This window comes from Lagopus leucura, unplaced genomic scaffold (genome assembly GCF_019238085.1).
Source record: "Lagopus leucura isolate 7727_CA_CO unplaced genomic scaffold, USGS_WTPT01 Super-Scaffold_100016, whole genome shotgun sequence".
Classification (NCBI taxonomy): domain Eukaryota; kingdom Metazoa; phylum Chordata; class Aves; order Galliformes; family Phasianidae; genus Lagopus; species Lagopus leucura.
The window spans coordinates 338,917-361,185 of NW_024962270.1; the positions used below are offsets into that span (position 1 = coordinate 338,917).

General features: G+C 51.2%; 2 protein-coding genes across 6 annotated transcripts in view; one reads left to right on the forward strand and one right to left on the reverse strand.

The window, feature by feature from the left end:
- Positions 1 to 163: 163 nt before the first annotated feature.
- On the reverse strand, positions 164 to 14,260 carry NONO (non-POU domain containing octamer binding). Of its 3 annotated transcripts, none has more exons than XM_042876570.1 (11): positions 14,170 to 14,260; positions 13,636 to 13,771; positions 10,944 to 11,137; positions 9,692 to 9,993; positions 7,682 to 7,777; positions 6,510 to 6,706; positions 6,278 to 6,362; positions 5,426 to 5,528; positions 4,437 to 4,479; positions 3,675 to 3,784; positions 164 to 1,196 (listed from the first exon to the last, which is right to left on the reverse strand). In XM_042876570.1, the coding sequence occupies exons 2-11, from the start codon at positions 13,760 to 13,762 to the stop codon at positions 1,059 to 1,061; spliced, it is 1,395 nt and encodes a 464-aa protein (XP_042732504.1). In that variant the 5' UTR covers positions 13,763 to 13,771; positions 14,170 to 14,260; the 3' UTR covers positions 164 to 1,058. The 3 variants fall into 3 exon arrangements, with proteins under 3 accessions (XP_042732504.1, XP_042732503.1, XP_042732505.1); XM_042876569.1 differs by having other exon boundaries at positions 10,944 to 11,164; XM_042876571.1 differs by lacking the exon at positions 14,170 to 14,260 and adding an exon at positions 13,991 to 14,071 and having other exon boundaries at positions 10,944 to 11,164.
- A 256-nt stretch (positions 14,261 to 14,516) lies between these two features.
- The window catches only part of ZMYM3 (zinc finger MYM-type containing 3), a 29,885-nt gene continuing 22,132 nt past the window's right edge, over positions 14,517 to 22,269 (forward strand). Inside the window, exon 1 of one of the 3 annotated variants that reach the window (XM_042876566.1) lies at positions 14,517 to 14,543. The gene's annotated coding sequence lies outside the window, so the exon portion shown is untranslated. Of the gene's footprint in view, positions 14,544 to 15,009; positions 15,090 to 15,622; positions 15,644 to 22,269 lie in introns of those variants that run through there. The other 2 variants (XM_042876564.1, XM_042876565.1) reach the window with 2 other exon arrangements.

The window sequence follows — 22,269 nt, forward strand, 5'->3', positions numbered from 1 at the left end:
TGATGAGGAGAACTGTTAGAAAATTCTCAGGGCTTAAAACCCCATTTATTGACCAATGCAGGATTTGCTCCATGATCTGATGCTTGACTTACTTTAATCCACACACATGCATTTTAGTGAAAAAAAAAATACCCCAAAAACAGAAGAGACAGCACAGCAGATAAAAAAGGCTTAAAATCCACTTTAATAATGCATTCCTGTAACATTCCTCAGACAAACTCAAACTTGTTAGTGGGACAATTACAGCTTGTGTTCAGTTTACACTAAATGAAAAAATCTTGTAGTACTTCTACACAAAAGACAGGCAAGGTTAAGATTATACAAACATTTGTTTCAGTTAAATCTTCAGCATGAGATACAGTATCTTTTGTCCAATAGATTGTACTTTACTACCAGTAAAAATAAACAGCGATACAACACATTATCAAAAAGTTCATCCCAACCAGATCCTCCCAGCCACTCAGGCTGCACACGACGGTCAACTACTTTAAAGAAACAGATGGTCCAGATAAAAAGAGTAACTACAAGTTAGGAGGAAAAAAAAAAAGAACAGAAATAAAATGAACGTAAAGATCTCTCCAATTCACTGTATGATGGATCATTTGGAGCAATATCAATTTACAGAATCACGGGAGCTGCAAAGTACCCAGATGCTGCCCTGGTTCTCCAGAGAATCCTTCCCTGTGCTACACTAAGGAAATAATTAAAATAAAAGCCAAGACTTACTGCAGTTGTATCTAGTTCTGCCTCAGGACTCCAGCTGCAAACAGGACACCTGGAATGGTGAAGGCATCGCAGTCCTTGCCAGATTTTACCGTTAGAGAACAACGACGGCAGCCTCCCTGAATCCATTTTCACATTGAAAGTGTAGGAATGCACCACATGAAATTCTCTATAAAACGTTTCTCAGTCAGACTGCACTCCCCTCATCCTAGAGTGGCTTAACCAAAGCAGGCCCTAATCGACTATTCGGATACCCACCCCCTGAGTAGAACCCTGTATGACCTGCCAAGATTCATTTCCTCTTTGGGGCAAGTGCAGGGGGCAGCTTCATCCTGTTAGTATCTGCGACGCTTGTTGGGGCCAAATTCCCCCCCTGGATTTCCTCTGTTGAAGGCAGGAGGGTTCCCTCCCATGGCTCCCAGGCCTTCCATCGTGCTGCCCTGCCCAAAGCGATCTGCAGGCGGTGGTGGAGTCTGTATTGAAGAAGCAAGATGGAAGACAGCAGTTAGAAGCCATTCTGATTGGTTCAAATCTTGTCCAAATCCTGCCATTTCCGTTTGTCTTGCTATAAACCACCCCCAGCCATCAAAACCAACCCCAAAACCGGGCTGAGAAGGCTCTAATTGCAGTTCAGCACTGCAGGACCCTTCCCCACATATCCTGGAGTCGAGCATACTGGAAAGCAGCTCATACACCACCCCCAGCCACTGCCCTGCTGTGGAACATGTGAGTAACAGTCTGGGAGAGGAATTCACGTTTCCATCATATTTCCTCACCCAAACTGAATGTAAATGAGGAGCAGCACACTGATAATGCAGCACTATCACAATCCAGACGTAGACAATGCTGTGAATCCAAGATAAGTCTGAAATAGTGATCCTGTGGCTTGCCCATATCCCTCTATTTCCATTCCTCGGTTCTCCCACCTCCCAGTTAAGGCAATGCTACTGCACAGCCTCTTCCTTCCAGCAGGGAGAAGAGCAAAGGATTGCTCAGCTTGGAAGGTACCTCACAAAGTCCCCATCCAACCCTTGCTCCAAGCTGAGGCAGCTGGGAGGGCAGATCAGGTCAGACACAGCTTCAGCCCATCTGGTCTGAAAAACACCCAAGGACTGGAATGCAGTGACTCAGTAAGTCAAACTAAGCACCTGGCCTGGACAAAGGTACCTAAAAAAAGATCCATCTTTCTGGCCATTGGAGAAACAGCCCATTGCTTTTGGTCTGGGTGGCCTTACTCCAACATACTGATCTTAACACATTTTCTATTGTTTGTTTGGTTTTTTTTTATTTAAACAAGGATTATGAGCTGCTCAAGATGAATAAACCTGACTGGAAGAGCTGCCCTGGGAGAGGATCAATCCTCTGTCTGAGAGACAGGGGTGACAGATGCCACCAAAGCAATTATCTGTTGCAAAGCTCTGCAGTAAAGCCCTCAATGCCTACCACCAGAGCTTGAATTCCTGAGCACTGTCCCTCCTTCCCAGTGCAGCTACCAGGTCACCTCCACCCTACACTATTTGCTTCACTGGACTGAACTTCACTTGCAAAATAAGCAAGCTCCCACAGTTGCAAGCTGCAGACACGGAGCATCACAGCTTTATTTTCATAGAAACAGTAACAGCCAAATGAGGGCCAGCAGTTCAATTCCCTCACCTCGCCAAGGCAGCCCTCAGCACAGTGCCTGTGTGCAGACACCGCTTCCCCAGTTAAACCTGACACCCCCAACAACTCCCACAGAACCTGAAGCAACACTTTTACCTCTCATTTGTAACAAGCCAGCACACCTGCACAGTTACCATTCACCACTGAAACTAGTAATGCAGCAACTGTAACTCCTGTCTAAATACCCTGATGTTTCATTTGATCTCAGTGGTATCTCAACATCCCCCAGGATCAGATGTTACTCTTAGAAGCATTTTTCCTACACTCCTATGGAAATTTAGCAGACTTTTTGCAAGCAAACTGCAGCACTCAGTGACAAGTCTGTATGTTTCAGAACAACAGATTTCAGCTCCTATCAGCACTGGAATTAAGTTCCTTCGTCACTTCATTTCATGTCACTGTTACTGAAGCAGTTTGTGGGTTTCCTACGTAAGAGAAAACAAGCCAACTTTTCTCATCTTTTGCAAAGGATTTGTAATGAATGGAACTTCTGATTTCCATGAGCTGTATTGAAATTCTAAATGTGCATTCAGAATTCTCCCTAGGCCTTTCTCTTTGTAAGTCAGCAGTGGCATATCTCAGCTGGGAGGATGCCTGAGGTTTCCAAACACTTAAGGTCTGTATGAGTGAGGACCATTGGAGGTCAATGGGGTGTAAACCTGCACTGTGCTCACAAGGATCTGGAGATCCACCCTTCACTTTGGCCAATCAAGCACTTCAGCTTTCTTTGCCCTACAAGAAGAGTCACAGAGACCTTCTGCAAATATACGCAGTTTAAAACTAAGTTCTATATAGAACCTAAAAAAAGCAAATACATAAGCATAGCCACCACTGATTCTTTGCTCCTCACTTCCTAAGCAAATTATCTGAACTCATTTCTGCATCCTCATTATTACTGTAATCATTTCAGCTTATTAGCATGGGAACTTAGTGTTTTCAGAAATGAGTTTTGGACAGAACACTCCTGAAAGCTCAGCTTTATGCTTCAAGATCCTGTGTCTCCAAATATTCTGAGTGCTTCCCAATAAACCATTTAAGAAATGGCTACGAATGGCTGCTAGGATCCTTCTAACAAAGGTTTTTAGCAGTACCTACATTCGAGGTAACGTAAGAAGGATGCTGTGGTTAAATCCTCAAAAACACCAACAAATAGCAAGATGAACTCAGACAGATCTCAGCAGCAGCCAGGTATTGGGGCTGGGGGGGGCAACAAGCCTCAAGAACACAGTGCTGAGCAAGGGAAACAACATCATGCACGCTTCAAAGGTGCACAGCTGGAGCTGCATTACCATTCCCATGGCTCCATCGGGTATCATGGCTCCAGGACCAGCTGCAGGAGGCGCAGCAGCAGGAACGTTGGTGCCACCCATCGCCCCTCTGTTGTTCATGCCAATGGTACCTGGAAAACAAAGCCTTATTTGTAGCAAACAAAGAGGAAGCTGGGGTCTCCTTGTCGCTCCAAAACCACAAAGCACCACATGAGCTTCCTGCAGTGTTGGATGCAGGGACAGAGTCCTGATTTACTAACGAGCACTATTAGGTCACGATAAACTGGTTTTGCATTCCACTGTTATCTGAAGCTACAGCAAATTCTGATGGTCACCATTTCCATGAACCACTGCTCCATGGCCTTCTCACTCTTATGCACAAGGCCTGAAACTCCAGATCATGTAGTCAAAACATGGAAAGACACAACTGAGATTACTGCCTGGGATCAAGGGCAGGTTGGTTCACATTGTACCACTTTCTTTATCAGTACACATTTCTTATTCACATATGGGTCTGACAGCAATTTCAATCAAGACTTCTGCTCACTGAGCTTTCACATCTATACTGCCTCACATGCAGCTTTTGGTGTACTTCTGTAGTATGATTGCTTCCTGTCACTAAACTTAGAAACTGTCAGAGTAATTCTCTCCAAGGAGCAAATAAAACAAAACCACTCAACAAGTCCCGGATTTTTGTAGAGAAGGAAATAAACATGCATAGAAATGAAGAGGGCCACAAAAAAACCCCAGCAACAACAAAGAAAACCATCAGACCACACTTACCTCCCATTCCCATCTGTCCCATTCGCATGTCTGGTGGCTCCCTCTGGAAAAGAGAGACTCATTTCAAACAATGAAGAAAACAGAGTTTTTTCTTAATGAAGTCACAAATACGTTGTGCTCTGGGCTCTTTGTTACTGCACAGAAAAGTCACTCCTAGGGTGTATTTCAAGAGCAGATCTACTCTTTCATGGTACAACATCGAGCAGCAAAGCAAAGCTACGTGGAGGGACTGTACTAAACTGCAGCACAAAGAGATACCTGACACCTGCCTGGTGAGATCTGCTGAGCAGCAGTAACACACTGTAAAGAATCAGTGCTGCTACTTCCTCAGCATAGCTAAGAAGCTTTTCAGCTTTTCCTGTTGGAAGGAATTCAAGCTTACATAACAAATATGCAGCGCTGGGCCACTTCTACAAAATGCCAGCCAGTGAGCTTAGGGCACACATCACACATACACCTCACCACACAGCCAGGACCTCGGGGGGGCTTTCAAAGGGTAGATAGCAGCAGGACAAGGGGAAATGGCTTTAAATTGAGAGAGGGAAGATTGAGGTTGGATGTCAGGGGGAAGTTCTTTATAGAGAGAGTGGTGAGGTGCTGGAACAGCTGCCCAGAGAGGCTGTGGATGCCCTGTCCATCCCTGGAGGTGTTCAAGGCCAGGTTGGATGGGGCCCTGGGCAGCTATGAAACGTGGAGGTTGGTGGCTCTGCGTGTGGCAGGGGGTTGGAGACTCATGATCCTTGAGGTCCCTTCCAGCCCAGGCCATTCTGTGATTCTGTGTGACCTACATAAACAGCAGTTAGACAGTAACTGCATTAGCTACATTCTCCAGACAAAACTATTAAGATTAAAGGGAATCAACAAGTGAGCGTAGGATGTAGTGAGTCCAGAGTCTCTCAACCAACATCTGAAGTATTCACAGAAAGCCCCATGCTGGGAAGGGCAAAATTCTACTGACGTGGATGCAGTGGGGAAGGGGCCATTCGTACCGCGTCGGCAAAGTTCCCCTTGAAGCCTTCCTGCTGGCGCCTCATCATCTCTTCCTGCTGCCTTCTCATTTCTTCCTCACGGCGCCTGCGTTCTTCCTCTTGCCTGGAAAAAAGAGGTAAGGATGCTCAGCACAGCACACACCAGTCATTTGCATCACAGTGCTGCCTAGCAGGCTCTTGTTTTGGAGACGTGCAGCTTTAAAAACACGGTTCTGCTGAAGCTGTAAGACATTAGGCACCTTGTGATGAAAACAAACATCCACGAGCAGTTCTCAACACGCTCAGTTTTAAGGAATTCATTATAAAAACAGACCCAAGCTCACCCATGTACACAGCAGCTCCAAGTACATGCTAACTATGTGCAATACAGTGCATAAAAGCCAGATAATTCTCAAGCTCCCTGTATTACAGAAGTAAACTGGAGGACCACATGGAGCTTCTTACAATAACCCTGAGACAGCGAAGAGCTGGAATGGAGAGAGAAATGTCTGAGACTAAGTTACCTCCCAAATGAGAAGTCAGATAAGATACCAGATGGGGCTTCCCATCCTGCAGCATTAAAGCTGCTGCACAGATTCTCATTTTTTGACTCTGCCTTGGTCAAGGAGCTAAACTGAGATAGAGAATTAAAACAAACAAAAAAACCCAACCTAATACTACGCAGCGCCCTTCACCTTCAGAAGGAACTCGTCCATCCTAAACCAGATGTACACTCCCCCTATTAACAGAAAAGGCCAGAAACAACAGCCCGTCTTTAGGTAGCAATTAAGTTGTCAGCTTGAGCAATTAGTGAACTGGAGAAGCTTTCTTCCGTATCGTAACAGACCCACAGTTTCAGAACTGCCTCCTTACCTGATTTCCAACTGTTTACGTTTCTGCACTTCCTGGTTATGCAATTCCTCCATCCTCCTCAGTTCCTCCTGGCGTCTCATTAAATCTGTGAAAGATGACAGATCCGCAGTTGGTTAAAATCAAGCAGCCATGCCACAGCTCAGCTTCAGCAGGCTCCATCAGCCTACTGAGCCACTCATCCTGGGAAGCTGGAGGGTCTTCATCTGCCATTACATTTATCTCAGGCTGGTACCTTGCCTCATGAGCATAACTTGGTGCTCATGGCGAGCTGCTTCCATTTCCATTTCCAGCTTCTCTCGAGCTTCCTTGATGTTACGATCTACCTGCTCTTGCTGCTGCTTCTCCATCTCTATTAGAGCCTTCCAACGCATGGCATACTCATACTCAAAGCTGCCAGGCTGTGCAAACCGAGGAGGTTGCTCACGCTCCCTGTCAAGCAAGGAAGAGCCAGTGAATGCTTCAACAAAGCGAAGAGGAACTAAGAAAAAAATAACTGTTTGTGTGCAAATGCAGTGGCAGATCCTTTTGTCAGTTAGAAATGCGTCTCACTGCAACAAACAGGAAACCTCTGTGCCCTCTGTTTTTGCACAAACAGCTGTGCTTTTGATGCCACTTCTTCCCCCCTCGAAAAACTGCTGTTATTGAAAGAAGAAATTTAGGCAGAAAACAAGCGCCCTGTCATCTCCCATACCAAGTAATGACACTGTGTTCCTAAGACACCAAGATACTGGGTGAAGGAAATTCAGACATTCTCTTGAATTTAGAATTCTCTTGAAACAAACAGGCTTTGCTCCTGCTGCACCTCTTATGGACAGGTTTACCCCAGAAACACACAAAGCCCAAAGGTGCAAGTTCACCTTGCTGATCTCTGCACCTGAAGCATGCATCTCTTCCTCATGCATCCTCAGGGCTCCTGCAGCTCTCATTCTCCTTACTTGTAAAATGTATGACCTCACATGGTTTACTGATTCCACTGCCCTGACCACACGATACCTGCTTACACCAGGAAGCCCTCAAAGACAGCGGCCTTCCTCCTGCACAGCTCTATAATCCTTTAATGCTCTTCACACTATTCCTTCTGTTTTCACTGTGACTTTAAGTCTCTTTTTTTCTCCAGACTGTCCATAATGCTTAGAGCTAATGATTTAAGTCTCTGTTTCAGCTTCTCATCCAACCAAGGAGAACACACCCCAACCTGACACCATTTTCTACTCCAAGAACAGAAGCAGACAAACACTTATAAAGAAGTACATAGAGGCTGCCAGTCTCATCCAGCAGAGTGGATCCAGAAACACCACTTCCTTTCAGCTCACCAGGGCAAGGGAACAGTGCATGAGCACCTTCCTAAGGCTCAAGCAGGACAATGTCCTGGAGCCCACAGTGTCCCCTATGGAAAGCACATACTTGTGATATTGCTGGTTTTTGATGACAAGTTTTTCTGGTAGCCCCTCTTCATCATCATATTGATCCATGGGCTCCACAGTCACAGGCCGAGGGAATCTATAAAGAAAAGATGAGATGCTTTGAGGACAACTCTAGAATAAGCCTGCATTACAGGAAACCCTGTACACAAAGTCTGAACCTATAAAATATTGCTTTTAGTGCTGCTCAATGAAATTCAGAGCAGTCAGGGATCTGAACCAAAGTGAAACCTGAATTTTCTCCCCCTTTCCTCCCTTGCTACATGACCAACCACGGGCTGTGTGTGTCCTGTTCACAGCTGCCTATGGTGAGGAGTAACACTACTCCTTGCTGCAGATCACTGGCTGTACCACTCACACCCTCTTGGAGAGATCACCACATGCTGTTTGTTACTGCCAAACAGCAGAGCTCTGCCAGCTCCTGTTGGGCCCTGCCTTAATCTCCCTAGAAATCCACTGGCATGCTTCACAACAGACACTGCACCTGAGAGCTTCTGCCCTCCTCATCTCTGCGTGAAGAAGAAAATTAATTAATAATACCAATTATCTCACAATCAGCTTCCCACTGCAGCACAGACACCACTCGCACCCTCAGCTTCTCTTTCTTAACCCATTTGCCACAGCTTTGGAAATGGAAGAAGCAGTCATGCTATGCTGAGGAGCAAGCAGTGCTCAGGCTCCAGTAGAAAGACAGGACATGAGAGGCTGAAGGTCCACAGCAGTTTTCCAGCTTAAGGTGATACATGCCAGTATCAACTGCCTTATTTTCCAATGTGAACTCATCTATTCCAGCCAGCTCATGTAGCTGCTGCTTTGTCCTAGTTCATGGCAGTAAATAACTCCAATCACAACCAAACCACATGTAGAAATAAGCAACAAACTGGCTCCCCATCCCACATAATAAAAACCAGTGCAGAGTGCTAGAAAAAGAGTGAGCATCGCCCCCCAGGTGCTCTCTCTTACATACTGGCAGTGCTCAATTTGTTTTCATGGTTCTTTCAGACTACATATTTCTGAATCAGCAAGAAGGCAGGGAGTAAATAATGCAAATGAACTGAGAGAGCCCGAGAGCACCCTGGCAGCAACCCTGCTGCTGAGAACTGCAACTCCAATGGCTGCTCCCAAAGAGTCTCAGGCAGGAAACTGCAATGGGAAAACAAAACAAAAACAACAGAAAGCTGCTTTTTGAAACTGAATGCATTGAATACTGCTGTGCCATACACAGCTTCCCACCCCCCAAAGAAAAAGAAGTGAGAGCACAACGCTCACAAAATTACTTCTGAAATTATCAATACAGCTCAATTTCAGGCAGTGTTTCATTATTCTAGGGACACACACAGAAGAAACAGTTTCTACTCTCAAAATACCAAAGATGGCCAACCACCCCCCCTTTTTAAAGCAACAAGGAGTGCTCCATGGAGATATCCAGGGTCAGTCACTCACTTGTGCACATTCACATGATGTCCTCTGTTGCCTTACGGTATTTAAGCACGAGGAAAATTATTTCACTACTGCTAAACCCAGAACAACCCATCCATCTGACCAGCAGCTCAGACAGATCCGTGCTCACAGAGCAGCAGACCAGCACTCTGTCTCAGCAGCACTCACAGCGTGGATCCCAGCCCCACACCAGCGTGCACAATTAACACCCTGAGCTTTGTTTCCAGCCAGTGCCATGGGTGGTTTCTGAAGCACCTCTTGCTTGTTACAAGGTGCTTCAATTGCTCTAAGGCACCTTTATCTACCAGGAGCTCACTGGGCAGCTTTGCACGCTGACCCCACCAGCAGGCTTTCCAAAAGGAAGATTTGAAGCTCGAGTTTCAGCATATGTTCACTCTTGCTGGAAAAGCAGCTAAGTAAAATTCTCCCTGGGCAAACAATCTCTTGCCCCATGGCTCATCTGCCCCCACTGCTTCTAAGAAACATTGCTCACAAGCCAACAGCACCCATCAACCTGCACACATCCATACAACTCCTCGCCCTCCACACTTACGTCGTCAGCAGGAAAGAGCCATCACTACATCTGTCCAGGGCTTTCCTGGCAGCAGGCTTCCCTGAGAACTCCACAATGCCTTTCCCAGAGGATCGCCCTCTGTCATCCACAATCACCACAGCCCTTTCCACCTGGCCAAACACCGAGAAGGCTTCCTCCAGGAGCTCATTGGACACGAACTGAGGCAGGTTCCTGACTGTCAGCGACGCGCTGTGGCACGCAAAGCGCACCCTGAGCTGCTTCCCACGGAGAGGCATGTTGTCTAGTTCCACTTTTGCAATCTCTGCCAGAGTGCGAGTTTCCTGAAGATAAAAAGTCACCATTGAAGCTCTCAGAGCAGCATGGAATCAGCTACGTACACAACTGTCACAGACGTTTCCCCTGAGCATTTCATTGAGAAGACAGCATTTTAAAACATGCCCTCATAGCCATTCTCTGCTGTCAGTGGCTCTGAAGACACACGCAGAGTTTGGAGGGGAAAAAGAAACATTAGATGGAAGCCTTATCCAGTAACCAGTAGTAACAAAGCAAACAAGTTATCATTATCTATCAGATGTAACTCAATTAGAGCAACAGAGTCTTCTAAGAAATGCGCTTATTAATTTGTTTTAAATAGTAACAATTAAAGTGTCACACACTGTTCAAGGAAACTTGCTGTGTGACAATCCATGAAAGACATCCTACTCCAGATTCATATACATCACTGCCAAGAAGTTTGTGCTACAGTAAAATGCCCAAAGACTCTGGAACTTCCCACTCACAGTGGGGCTTTCAGACAGACAGCACCTGAGCCACAGGTCTGAGAACCGTTCTGTTATGTCTGCAGCTCACTCTCTGCCCTCCCAGCCATATTTCAAGGTGATTATCCAGAGGCTTTCCCCCACCTCCAAAGCATTTGTCACCCCAGTAATGTTGTGTGATGCTCTGTGTTCACAGACACATCACGTTTGTGCCCTTCCAGGAGACAGAAGTCTACCTGCTCTGTAACAGCACTGTTCATGTTTTCCTTCTATCAGCTGATTCCAGAAAAACTCCACTAATATCTCTGCATCCTGCCACAAGCTGCCTGAATTCACACTCCTTACACCACGCTCCAGACAAATCACTTGGAGAAGCTAATCCATGATCCCAGGTCACTGAACACCAGCAGCAGGCTCAGTGAGCAAGATATCTGCACATCTGTACTCCAAGCTCTGACACCCCTCTGCTGTTCACTGCCACCAAAACGCCCCTAGGGCAGCAGGGCACTCACCAGCCTGATGAAGCCAAAGCCCTTGTCCTTGTGTATGAAGACTTCCCCTGCCTTGCCATACTTCTCAAATAACTTTCTCATCTCTTCCTCTGTAATGTCTGGGGGCAGATTGCCCACAAAGAGGCGGCTTCTTTGGGTGAAGGTTTTTTCCCCAGGTTTCCGGAAATTCTTCAGGTCGATGGTCAGGCCTTCATCTGAGGGGAATAAGGTACACAGCTGCTCTACAGTTGGGGGGATAAATGCCATTAGGTTTCGTCACAGTGAACACAGAGACACAGGACAAATACAGGCAATACCACCCCCTCACTCAGGTCTCAAACCTCCCCAGCCATCTCTTCAGCAATAGGAGGATTCTATTTCACAACAAAGGTTTTTCTTAAAGAAAACCTGCCTGAATCTCATCAACAGCAGTGAAATACAGTTTAGAACTGAAAAAAAAATAACAGAAACGCCAGAGCTTGGAATAACGTGAGAGTTTTCACTCAGCTTTGGAGATCTGCCTAAGACGACTGGTCCACAATAAAAGCAATTGCAGTCACACTACAGGATTTTGCTGTTACAACCTGAATGATTACAGGGAAGCTGCAGTTCAACCAGCGATCAGATATTTTGCTGCAAACAACCCAGAGCACCAAAAAGAAATACGCAGAGGAGTTAATTTTGCTCAGATGGGTGACATTTTAGATGGATGGTACTGAACAGGATGGGATTTGGGTTCCAGAGCCTTGGGTTCCAAGCTGAAGAGAAGGCTGGGATGGTGAAAATAACAAAAACATGTAAACAGCCCCTTAGGTGAGACCTCAAATTACAGAGTTCGTTACACAAAATCTCTATTTCCTAAGTAATGCCACATCTAACAATAATAAACAGCAGTGCTTACATCAACACCCTCAATCCCACATGCACTCTTTAGCCCTCAGTTCAGCAAGAATCTAGCATGACCCTGGAAGCTGCAGATCCCACGTGAAGGTTGCCTGACTCTGCCCCCTTTCTTAAAGGCATACAGGAGCCCTCCACAAGCTGTGGGAAGGTATTTCACTCTTTTTAATTCCTCTCTTCTATTTATTTGACACCAGCACTCTGCACATCGAGCGCTCCCCCAATTGCTTTGCAAAGGAGACACTTCATGGCCACAAGAAATAAACCCGAGTGGTTTGCTTCAGACAAGAGCGTGATACTGACCAGAATGGGCTGTGCATGCAGACAGTGGCTAAGGACCACACTTTTATGAGTACAAGCACTCCTCTACAACTAAAGAAGTGAGACTGACGTATCTATAGAGAACAGTAAGTTCTTTACATCATGAAGAAATCACAAGGTTAAGTGCTTTGTTCTGTGAACTTCTCCAGGCCACTACCAAAAGTATTTGGGTTCAACTGCAAGGCCTGTGATTTAACTGAGCATCACTGTTCCACCTTAATTAGATCAGAGGGATGCAAGATGCAGGCTGCCCCTCCGAGTTGACCTCCTAAGAACACACTGATGACTGCTGTAGTGTTTCCAGACTAACTGGAAGCACAGCAGTCGGCCACCCTGTTCTACCATCTCCCATGAACCTGCTTAACAGGATCACTTCATAAAAAACCCATGCATTTTTTATTAGCCTGCTGCCTGCCTGCATGGGGGTGAGAGGGGTTCCTTTCAACCTGCAAGCAGGACAAAAAAAAACCAAGGGAACCGTGCATAAGGAACACAACTGGAGGGGCAGTGAGCTCAGAAAACGCTTCTGAGAAAGCGAAGTGCAGGTGTGACTTTGGGATCTTTGTTTTGAAAACTGAGCAGAAAGACATCAACAGAAAACTGGAATACAACCAGAGCACCTGCTCCCATCCCGCCAACACGATGGGGCTGCACTGAACTACACTTGTGGCCCACAGGGCCGGGTTGGACAGGGCTCCATTAGCACACAGTGCTTCAGCTCAGAACCACTCTCTGAACACCAACTGACGGAGCCGCAGCCCGTGCTGATTAAGAACTCGGAAACACCCTCAAATAGAGAGAAACGCAGCACTGAGGGCAGCTGTTTGTGCACAGTGAGGCATTCTTACGTGCTCCTGAGCATCTCAGGGACCTTCCATGGTAAAACTGAGTTTTTGTGGCTGTGAACAACAGTGCTGAGGGGAACGAGGCTCAGTGGGCACAAGTGGACACGATGAGCCCAGAAATCTTTTATAAGATTTACAACCTAAGCGATTCTATGACTCTAAGGACAACTGTGTCTGCAGAGAGAGCAGCTCTGCTTCCTTCACATTTAAGGAAAAGCGCATCGAGAAACCCTTTTGTGGAGAGAGAGTAAAAAAGGAACGGGCTGAAAGCTGCCTGAATTCATCTGCGGGGACGGAAACACCACTAAGAACTGAAAGCCTTCAAAGTGCATGCGAATTTCCCCGGAGAACCCCGCACAAAAAGGAACCCTTTTTCTTCACCCAGAGGGTGGTGAGGCACTGGCACAGGTTGCCCAAGGAGGCTGTGGATGCCCCATCCCTGCAGGCATTCAAGGCCAGGCTGGATGTGGCTCTGGGCAGCCTGGTCTGCTGGCTGGTGACCCTGCACACAGCAGGGGGTTGGAACTAGATGAGCACTGTGGTCCTTTGCAACCCAGGCCATTCTATGATCCTACCAACCCGCACAAAAAGGAACCCATAGACACAACGAGAGCGGCAGCCCCGATCCCAGGTGCTGCGGGACTCACTCTGGCTGTTGGCCTGCTGCCCGTTGGCAGGGATGGAGGGCGGCGGGTGCTGCTGGTGTTGGTGCTGGTGCTGCTTCCGCGGCGCATGGTTTTGTTTGTCCATGTTGAAGCCCTTGTTGCCCTGCATCTTGCCCACCTGCGGGGGGACACGCACCGATAGGCGGCGGCTCCGAGGCTCCGCGGCCCCGAACCCCTCCGGCAGCGCCTCAGCGAGGCTCGGCGGCCGCGTGCGGTGGCGGGGCGGGGCGGGCCGCGCTAGGCCGCGGAAGGCCTCGGCGGCGGAGACCGAGCCGGCGTGCCTGGCCCCGCGGCGGAACGGCCCCGAGCGGTGGCCCCGCGCCGGCCGCGGCCTCACCTGGCGGCGGACGGCGGCGACGAGGAGAATCGCGGCCCTTCGGCCCCGCAGCGGCCCTGAGAGCAGCGCGCGCGCGGCCGGAACTCGCGCAACCTAACCTCGCGGCCTCCACCCGCGCTCCCATTGGCCTCCCCGCCGCGAACGCCGCGTTCCCATTGGTCGCGCGCGCCGCCACTCACCGGCCTATCGTGGCGGGGCGGGCCGAGGCGGGCCGGCGGCTCTTTGCGAGGAGCCGATTGGCCGCGTTTCGGCGGCGGCCCGCAGCGCGCGCTGCCAATCACCGCGGCGGGCATCACGCTGGGTTGAGAGGCGAGCAGAGAGACAAAGGAGACGAGCGAGCGGCCGGCGGGCGCCGCGCAGGCGTTGTGAGGCGAACGGCCGCACAGGCGCAGTAAGGATCGAGGGCTTTAAAGGGACCGCGGCGCCTTCGAGCGCGTGCGGCGTCGTGCGCGCGCGCGCGCGGTGTCTCCCCCCCTCCACTCTCCTCACAACCGCGTGCGCGTGCCCGGGCGGGTGGCGGGAACGCCGTGAGGGGAGCGGGGCGGCCCGGCCCGTAAGTACCCGAAGCCCGAGTGGAACCTGGGGTCTCCTCGCGGAACCGCGGGGCCTCCGGGGACCGTTGTCGGCCACGGGGCTCCGCGGGGCGGCCGCAGGTGCTCGCGTTCGGTCCGCAGCCGTTCAATAAAGCCCTCCGCTTCCCTCAGCGACACGCAGCGCTCGGGCGTCTCGCAGCCCTCACGGGGTTCTCCTCGCCTCCGCCAGCCTCAGCCCCGCTCCCCGGAGACAAAAAGCGAGCGGGCGGCTCCGGGCACGGCAGGTGGCTGCGAGCAGCGTCCCGAGGCGGGGCGGGGAGCCCGGCGGCGTCCCGGGCGGGGGGCGTCGCTGTGGGGGGAGGGGAGTCCGCGGTGGGGGCGGGGCGCGGGCGGCGGGCGCGGGCCGGGGGCTGCCCCTCCCGGGGGCGGTGCCGTGTCCCGGGCCCCCGCGGAAGCCCCGCCCGGCCGCGCTGTCACTCACCGCCCCGGGGAGACGCTCCAGCTCCGGGGGAGGCGGCGGTGGCGACGGCGCCCGGAGCGGGCCGGGGGGCTCCTCCCGCGCGGAGGTAGAGGCGGGAGCGGAGCGGCCGGGCTGGGCCACCTGGGGCGGCGGCGGACTCGGGGCCGTGCGGCGAGAGGGTTAACGGGGGGGGAGCGGGACGGCGATACGCTGTGCGCCGTGCGAGCAGTCCTGCGGGGATCGAGGTGCCCCGTTCGGGTCCGCGCCGCGTCTCCCGCGCAGCGCCGTGCCCCCGCCGGGGTGCGGCCGCTGCCCGCGCTCGGCTCCGCGCTGTCGCTTTTCGTGGTCCCGCTCCTCCGATGAACTCCGCTCCGGGTTTTCCGTCCGCCCGGCGGAGTGCGGGGCTGCCGCGCCGCTCCCGGGCTCGCGTTCCGTTCCGCGTTTTTGAGGCCGCCGCTCAGCGGCCAGTCTCGCGAGCCCCGGCCCCGCCGCAACCAATGGGGATCCGTCCCTCGCTTGGCGCAGCCAATGGGGAGCTGTCTCCCCCCCACCTCGGGCTGCGGCGCGCTGAGGGCTCCGAGCGGCGCCTCCATTTAAAGGGGCCGCGACCCGAATCCGGGCTCTGGGCAAAACGGGCGGCGCAGCGCTGGGCAGCCCCAGGTACGAGCGGCGCCGCCCGCGGGCACCTCCATGCGGACAGCACGGGGCCGAGGACTGAAAGGCATGGGGTGCGGCGATCACATCGAGGCGCCCTGTGGTGGGGGGCCGTTGCTCGTCCATGGGGGGCGGGGCGGGCTCGTGCGGAGCGGGGTCCGGGTGGGGGGCGGGGTCCCCCCGCAGGATGGGGGGCGGAGCGCTCGCCCCGCGGGAGGAGGCGGGTTTGCCGCTGGGCGAGGGGGCGGGGTCGGCTGTAAGCACCCCTGCCGGTGGTGGCCGCTGGGGGGCGCCGTAAGGCGGGGTGGGAAGGTGGCAGCGCCCCCTCGCGGCCACCACGGGGCGGTGCGCTCCGCCGCGCCGAGGCCGGGCGTGCCTGCGCACAGCCAGCGCTCTGCTAACGGGAGCGCGGCCTGGTGCGCGTGGTTCCTTGGACACGGCGTCTGTCTGCCCGTCCGTCCGCGAGAAGTTGTGGGAGGCCCCTGAACCCCGTGCATCGCCCTGCTCGGTAGCGCCGGTGCCACGGCCCTGGCTCTGGTTGGCACTGACAGGGCTGGGAGCTGCGTGCGGCCGCACGGGGACAGGCTGAGCTCTGAGATCGCTCGATGGGGTCAGCGTGGAGTGCTGGTGGGGACGGGAGGATCAGCCTCCTGCTCAGAAATGGTCTCTGGGGTCTACTGTTGTGATGAGCTGCTCTGTTCTGCTCCTTCCTTCCCTCAGCCCTAGCTCTCATTCAAGGCTGTGATGTATTTATTTCTCGCTGCCACTGCATTCCCCAAGAAGACTTTCAGACCTGCTTTCTCTCAGATCGTCCTCCGATCCCAGGATCAAACCTGAGATAAGAGCACAGCTCTGCCCCCGCCCCCAGGGCTGCCACCTCTCAGCCAGCAGCTGGTGGCTCTGCTTGCTGTACTCCCATACTCTGCCCACACTTCCCCTTCGTTTGGGGGATGCAGCTTGGCACAGCCATTGGTGCACAGTGATAGCAGGGCACACCTGCCTCTTGGCAGCCCTGGCACGGAGCGAGGGGCCGAGGCTGAGCCCACAGCCTGCCTTGGGTTGCAGATCCTTGTGAGATGGCCAGTGATTTGGGGATGCACGGCCCTGATGGACACGTGTGCTGTCAGAAGCCTCTTGTGTAGAAAGCGGTGAAAGCAAAATGAGGGAAGAATGTGGTTGGCTGCAGCTATGACAATTAGTCTTGTTATCTGGATGGAGATTGTGTTAGGATAGCATTGTTTTAATCTTGGTAGCGTGTTCAAAGTGCAAACTTCTTCCTTCCCCTGCTGGCAGCACAGGTTGGAAAGGGCAGTACTTGAGACCGTCCTTCCCAGCCCTCTTTGGACTCAGCCATTGGTCTGTGCAGTGCAGCATCACTGCAATCAGTTTTACAGTGCACGGGGGTGAAGCATCCCAAGGCTGACACTGCTTTTAGGGGACCCGATGATGGGGACCTTGTAGAGGAACCTGGGACTGCAGAAAGGGCTGACTACATCTCATCTTGCGCTTCAGTCGTTTCGGATCTCTAAGGCTTCTTAAGGAGAGCTTTGTTTTGCTCTCACAGGTACATTCTCCCTGAGAATTCTCTCCTGTTGTCTCCTCTCTCTTCCCACCATGATAAGTTTCAGGCAAAAAAACAGCAGGAGGACGGGATGGGCTTCAGGTCTGCATCCCAGCTGCTCACAGCGGAGCTGCCTTCAGAGGAGGCTGCTGAGGGCTTTGTCTTGTTGAGCACTGAGGAACTCCGGGGCTGAGCTGCCCCTCATGTCCCTTAGGGTTCCCAATCACTTGCTGTGCATGGAACCCCCCTCTCCTGCTCCCAGGTGGCTGTGACTTCTGTGGGGAAGTCCAGGACTGTGTTGGGTGCTGTGACGTGCTCCAGCCGCATTTAGCGACAGGAAGAGAGATGGGCATTTTCCTTGGACCAATCTCCATTTCTGTCTTTCAGTCAGCACCTTAAGGTCATTAAGGCAGCTTCGTCAGGTGCTGCTCAAGTATGCTGTGCACCTCCTTGCTTTTTTTGCTGGGCATCAGGTGGTGCTCCCACAGGTTTTTAACCCCTTGTGTATAACAGGGATTTGGCAGATGCTGTCACGTGGCAGGCGGTGAGCCTTGGAAGCAGCGCTGCTTGTTCATTCTGCAGACACAGAGCAGTACAAGTAGCAGGAGTTTTGCTCTCTGACCTGATCTCTGAGTGGAGTTGGTTCTTGAAGCTGAATTGCTCTCCAGACGCCAGGTGTCAACTGCTAAGGCCTCTGTTTTAACACAGCCAAACAAAGAAAGTTGTGTTGGACTGCACGTAGACTTGTTGCTCGTTTCTCTGCTGCAGGGCCTTGACACTTACAGCCTGGAGGATGCTGGTCTCAGGAAAAGATCTGAGAGCATCCGAGCAGCTTCAAACCGCCACCAGGATGGCATCCCTGATGGATGTGTGCTTGTTTTTGTTGTCATGGGGTTTAGTGCTGTTACAGAAGTGCTGGATTAATAGCAGATGATGATGGTGTGTGTGGAACGTAGGCAAGTGCCTTTGAAGTGCTGTAAGAAGTCTTCTGGTCAGTGTAATTCCAGACAATTCTGCAAGAATTTGGAAACTTACCTTTCTCCTGCTTGAAGCTAAGATGTCATTTGGGGAACACAAGGTCAAAATCTAGTCTGGCTGGTCCTGCCTTTGAGGAACTGGCAGGGAACCCCTGGTGTTCTACAGCATCCCCTGCTCTGTGTTGGAAGGTTTGGGCCCTGTTGCTGCTGTGGATGACTGCTGTCACAGGATCATAGAGTGGCCTGGGTTGAAAAGGACCACGATGACCGTTTGGTTCCAACCCCCTGCTGTGTGCAGGTCACCAACCAGCAGCCCAGGCTGCCCAGAGCCACATCCAGCCTGGCCTTGAATGCCTGCAGGGATGGGGCATCCACAGCCTCCTTGGGCAACCTGTTCCAGTGCCTCACCACCCTGTGTGAAAAACTTCCTCCTCATATCCAACCTAAACCTCCCCTGTCTCACTTTGAAACCATTCCCCTTGTCCCATCACCATCCACCCTCACAAACAGCCATTTTTCCTCCTGTTTATACGTTCCCTTCAAGTACTGGAAGGCCACCATGAGGTCTCCCCAGAGCCGTCTCTCCTCCAGGCTAAACAAGCTCAGTTTCTTCAACCTTTCTATGTAGGAGAGTTGCTCCAGCCCTATAAGCCCAAGGCCTGCACCCTAAACTGGTACTCCTGATGGAGAAAAGTCTGGCTTTGGCCTTTGCCCCCTGGTTTGGGGCTGTTGGACAGCCATCGTTGGTGTCGTGGGGGTTGTCCAGCTTTGACTTCCAGCCCTTGGAGTCTTCTTGTGCATTTGTCATTCTGAAGACTCCTTTGCTCAGGACCTTTTTTTCCTTTAATTATCATTTGCAGGTGTGTCACATCTCCCCATTTCTTTCCATAATGAAGTAGGTTTACCACTGGAAGGTGAGAACATCCCAGCTCTTCCAGCATCTGTCTTCAAGGAGCTGGTGATGGCTTAACGTAGTGCTGTGTGGCAGCGGGTTTGGATGGCACCAATGGTGGTGTGTGCTTTGAATAATGACATTCTGTTCCTTTCTGGAGAATTTTCACTGGACTGAAGCCTGTCTGTAGCAGCACACGTGGTTCCCTGGCGATTCTTTATAAATTAATTTGCTTTAAAATGAGTTAGCCAATCTGTAATAAATGTTTGCAGCGCTTCAATCTGGAGGCCTATAAACTGCCTGGATAAACTCAGATAAATGGCTGTGATGAAGTGAGCTTTTACCCTATCTGTCATTCAAGGTGCAATGGTTAATGAAGACGTGCTGCCCAGGACCATGCTGTGAACGTGTGGTTGGTGACAGCAGGGTGGGATGTGCAGCCTGCGGCCGCTGCCCCTGTGCTGGAGGAAGGCAATTGGAAGGCAGCTGCGCCTTTCTGCATGCAGCAGAGGTTTGCAGGCATTCGCTGCGCTGTGAGGGAATAACGACATCATTCTTCGTTTTTTCTCACTTTCTGATTTTAATTAAATACTTGATGGTGGCTCCTCATTTTTTCCAGGTAGGCCACGTATTCCCCTGCTAACAGTCAGCTGAATAAAGACGCTCAGATGTGGGAGATCTGTGCTGTTACAGCACCAGCGATGTCTCTCGTACTGTTTTTAATAAGCAGGTCTCCAGGTGTTCCTGGCTGTCCCCATAGAGCTTCCTGGTCCAAGAGAAGACCCTTGTGCCCTCTTTGGTGGAAAGCCAGGGCAGGTCTGCTCTTACACACGGTTGGATTTGATGTTCTGAGCTGCACCCCGTGCCAGTCGTGTGTTGGTGGAATCCCATGGCCTCTCTGGAAGCTCTGGGTGCTGCCTGAGAAGCACTGTGCTGTTGTGCAGAGGGCTTCACCCTCAGCTTACTGCTCCCAGGAGTTACACTTGCTGACTGTTCTGGAGAGGATGGTGCCGAGTCCCAAGTGAGGAGATCCCAAATATTCAGCGGGGCGGCTGCACCCTCTGCAGCTGAGCAGGATTGCAGCAGTCTCCTCTTTTTAGCAGAGTCGTGCTCCAGTGTGCTTCCCTTGTTGCCAGGTATGTGGCTGGAAAGCAGGAGGATTTCAGGCAGACGGAATGAAAAAGGAAGTAGAAATGTGGCAGATCATTTCAGCATCTGCCAGAAACAATAAGCTGTTATTTGTCTGTTGGAGGTAGTGAGAAGGGACCTTACCAGGAGGTGAAGTTCACGTTCAGTTGGCAGCATGACTCGCTGTGAAGCTCAGCAGAAAGTCTGGATGAATTGGAAAGCCTGGGGCAAATAAAGCAGTGTTTCTTACCTTGCTGCAGCTCAGCAGCTCTCATTTTCTCAGGTACAGTTCAGCTTCAGAGCAGCCGACAAGGCTGGAAAGCATCCTTCTCTCCTGTCCTATGGGCTGCCTTCTTGATCCTGAGCAGCTGGCAGCTAAAAGTCACCGTGAAGAGTGCTGTCAGGGAGACAGGATTGCAGTGATGGGCAGAGACATTCCTCCTTTCCCACCCAAACTACTTGCAGCATCGTTTTGGGTCCATCGCCACGCAGACCTCCTCAGCTTTTCCAGATTATTATAAACAAATAGCAAAAGTCAGCACCTCTCTGCTTCCGTATCTCCTTGTCATGGATTTCTGCTGCAGCACAGCAACTTCTTTTTAGAACAAAATGGCAGATTGCAGAATGAACTGCAACAGGAGCTTTTGGAGGCGCAGAGCATGAACTGCTTCAGAGCAAACCCACAAGGATTTGTCTGGAGATGTTCTCAGTGCAGCTCAATCCAAGCAGTTCTTCAGCAGCTGATGGTCCTGTTCTGTTTCTTACGCTCTCTCCCCAGGTGTCTGTTCTTGTGGCAATAGAAACGAGGTGTTTGAATAGGCCCAGAGCCTGAAGGCAGTGCTGAGGCTTACGCTGTTGGAACCACGTGCTGTCAGTCTATTTGAAGAGCGCGTGGCTAGCACTGCAAGTTGGTCGGTTTTCGTAGGCTGTTGCACTGTCCTCTGATTCCTTATGCTCCAGAATTTTTCCCAGGGTCTCTCCATACGGTCGGAGCATCACCTCAGTGATGTTCACTGCATCGACTTTCTTTGTTCATTTGGGTGGCTCGACCTTCCTGCTGTATTGCTGTAAGGTCTGCTGTCTGTCTGGGGCAGCAGGGGACGGCTTCCAGAAGGAAGCACTGTTTCTATCTGGAACAGCAGAAAACACGTTGATCTGGAGAGGATTCTCACCGGCTTCAAATCCTCACGGCCTCCCTTTCAAATGTCTCTGCTTCTATTTTGCTTTGTTCTTCTCCCTGTCATCCACCTTCAAGCACACGTTATGTTCTGCATTGCTGTGGGATTGGCTCGTTCTGGAGGCTTTGTCTCCCGTGTAGCTGGAGGAAATGAATGGAATAATCAGTCCTTAGTGATGAAATTTGCTGAGATGCTGAAGATGACAACTTCTGTGCTTGTCTGTTGCTGAAGCAGAAAACGTCGCTGTGTTTTTTAGATAAAACAAAGAGATAATGACCTGTATAATACAATTCCCTGAGCCCTGCTTAAGTGAGATTCGGAAGTCGGGTACGTTCTCTATCCAAATATTTCCTATTTTGTTCTGAGCGAACCATCTGTGAGGGAGCCTCAGTGATCCTTTCAGGATATGAAGAACCGATCAGCCATCACCACTGAGATTATTTCATCCTTCCTTCTTTAATGGTATAGACGGACCGTGCTCACAGTAAGCCCAAACGAGCAGCAACACAGAATTTTCTGCTTGAGAGCTCAAAACAGTGCCAAATTTAGGGTTAGAATGATCCTGGTACGGGGATAGGCTGCTGCCATGTCTTCTGATCACATTGCCTTCCTTCCCCACGGTGTGGAGTTCAGCCTGTTTTGGGGACATGATGCTCCATCGGTTCATGCTCTGCATCGCCCCTTGCAGAATCCAGCTCCCTTTTCTTCTCCAGCTTTTATCTTTTCGTGGAGACAGAGTGCATCATTAGCTGATATGAATGTAAATGCTTTCTTGCCTCACCTTTCTTGGCCTCTCTGCCTGGCGGTGCTGCTGGCTTCAGAGCTGGGCTGTGGCTTTGGCTGTCTGCTGGTAGCGGTGAGCATTGCACCTCCCTGCATGGATGCCGTGCACAGCC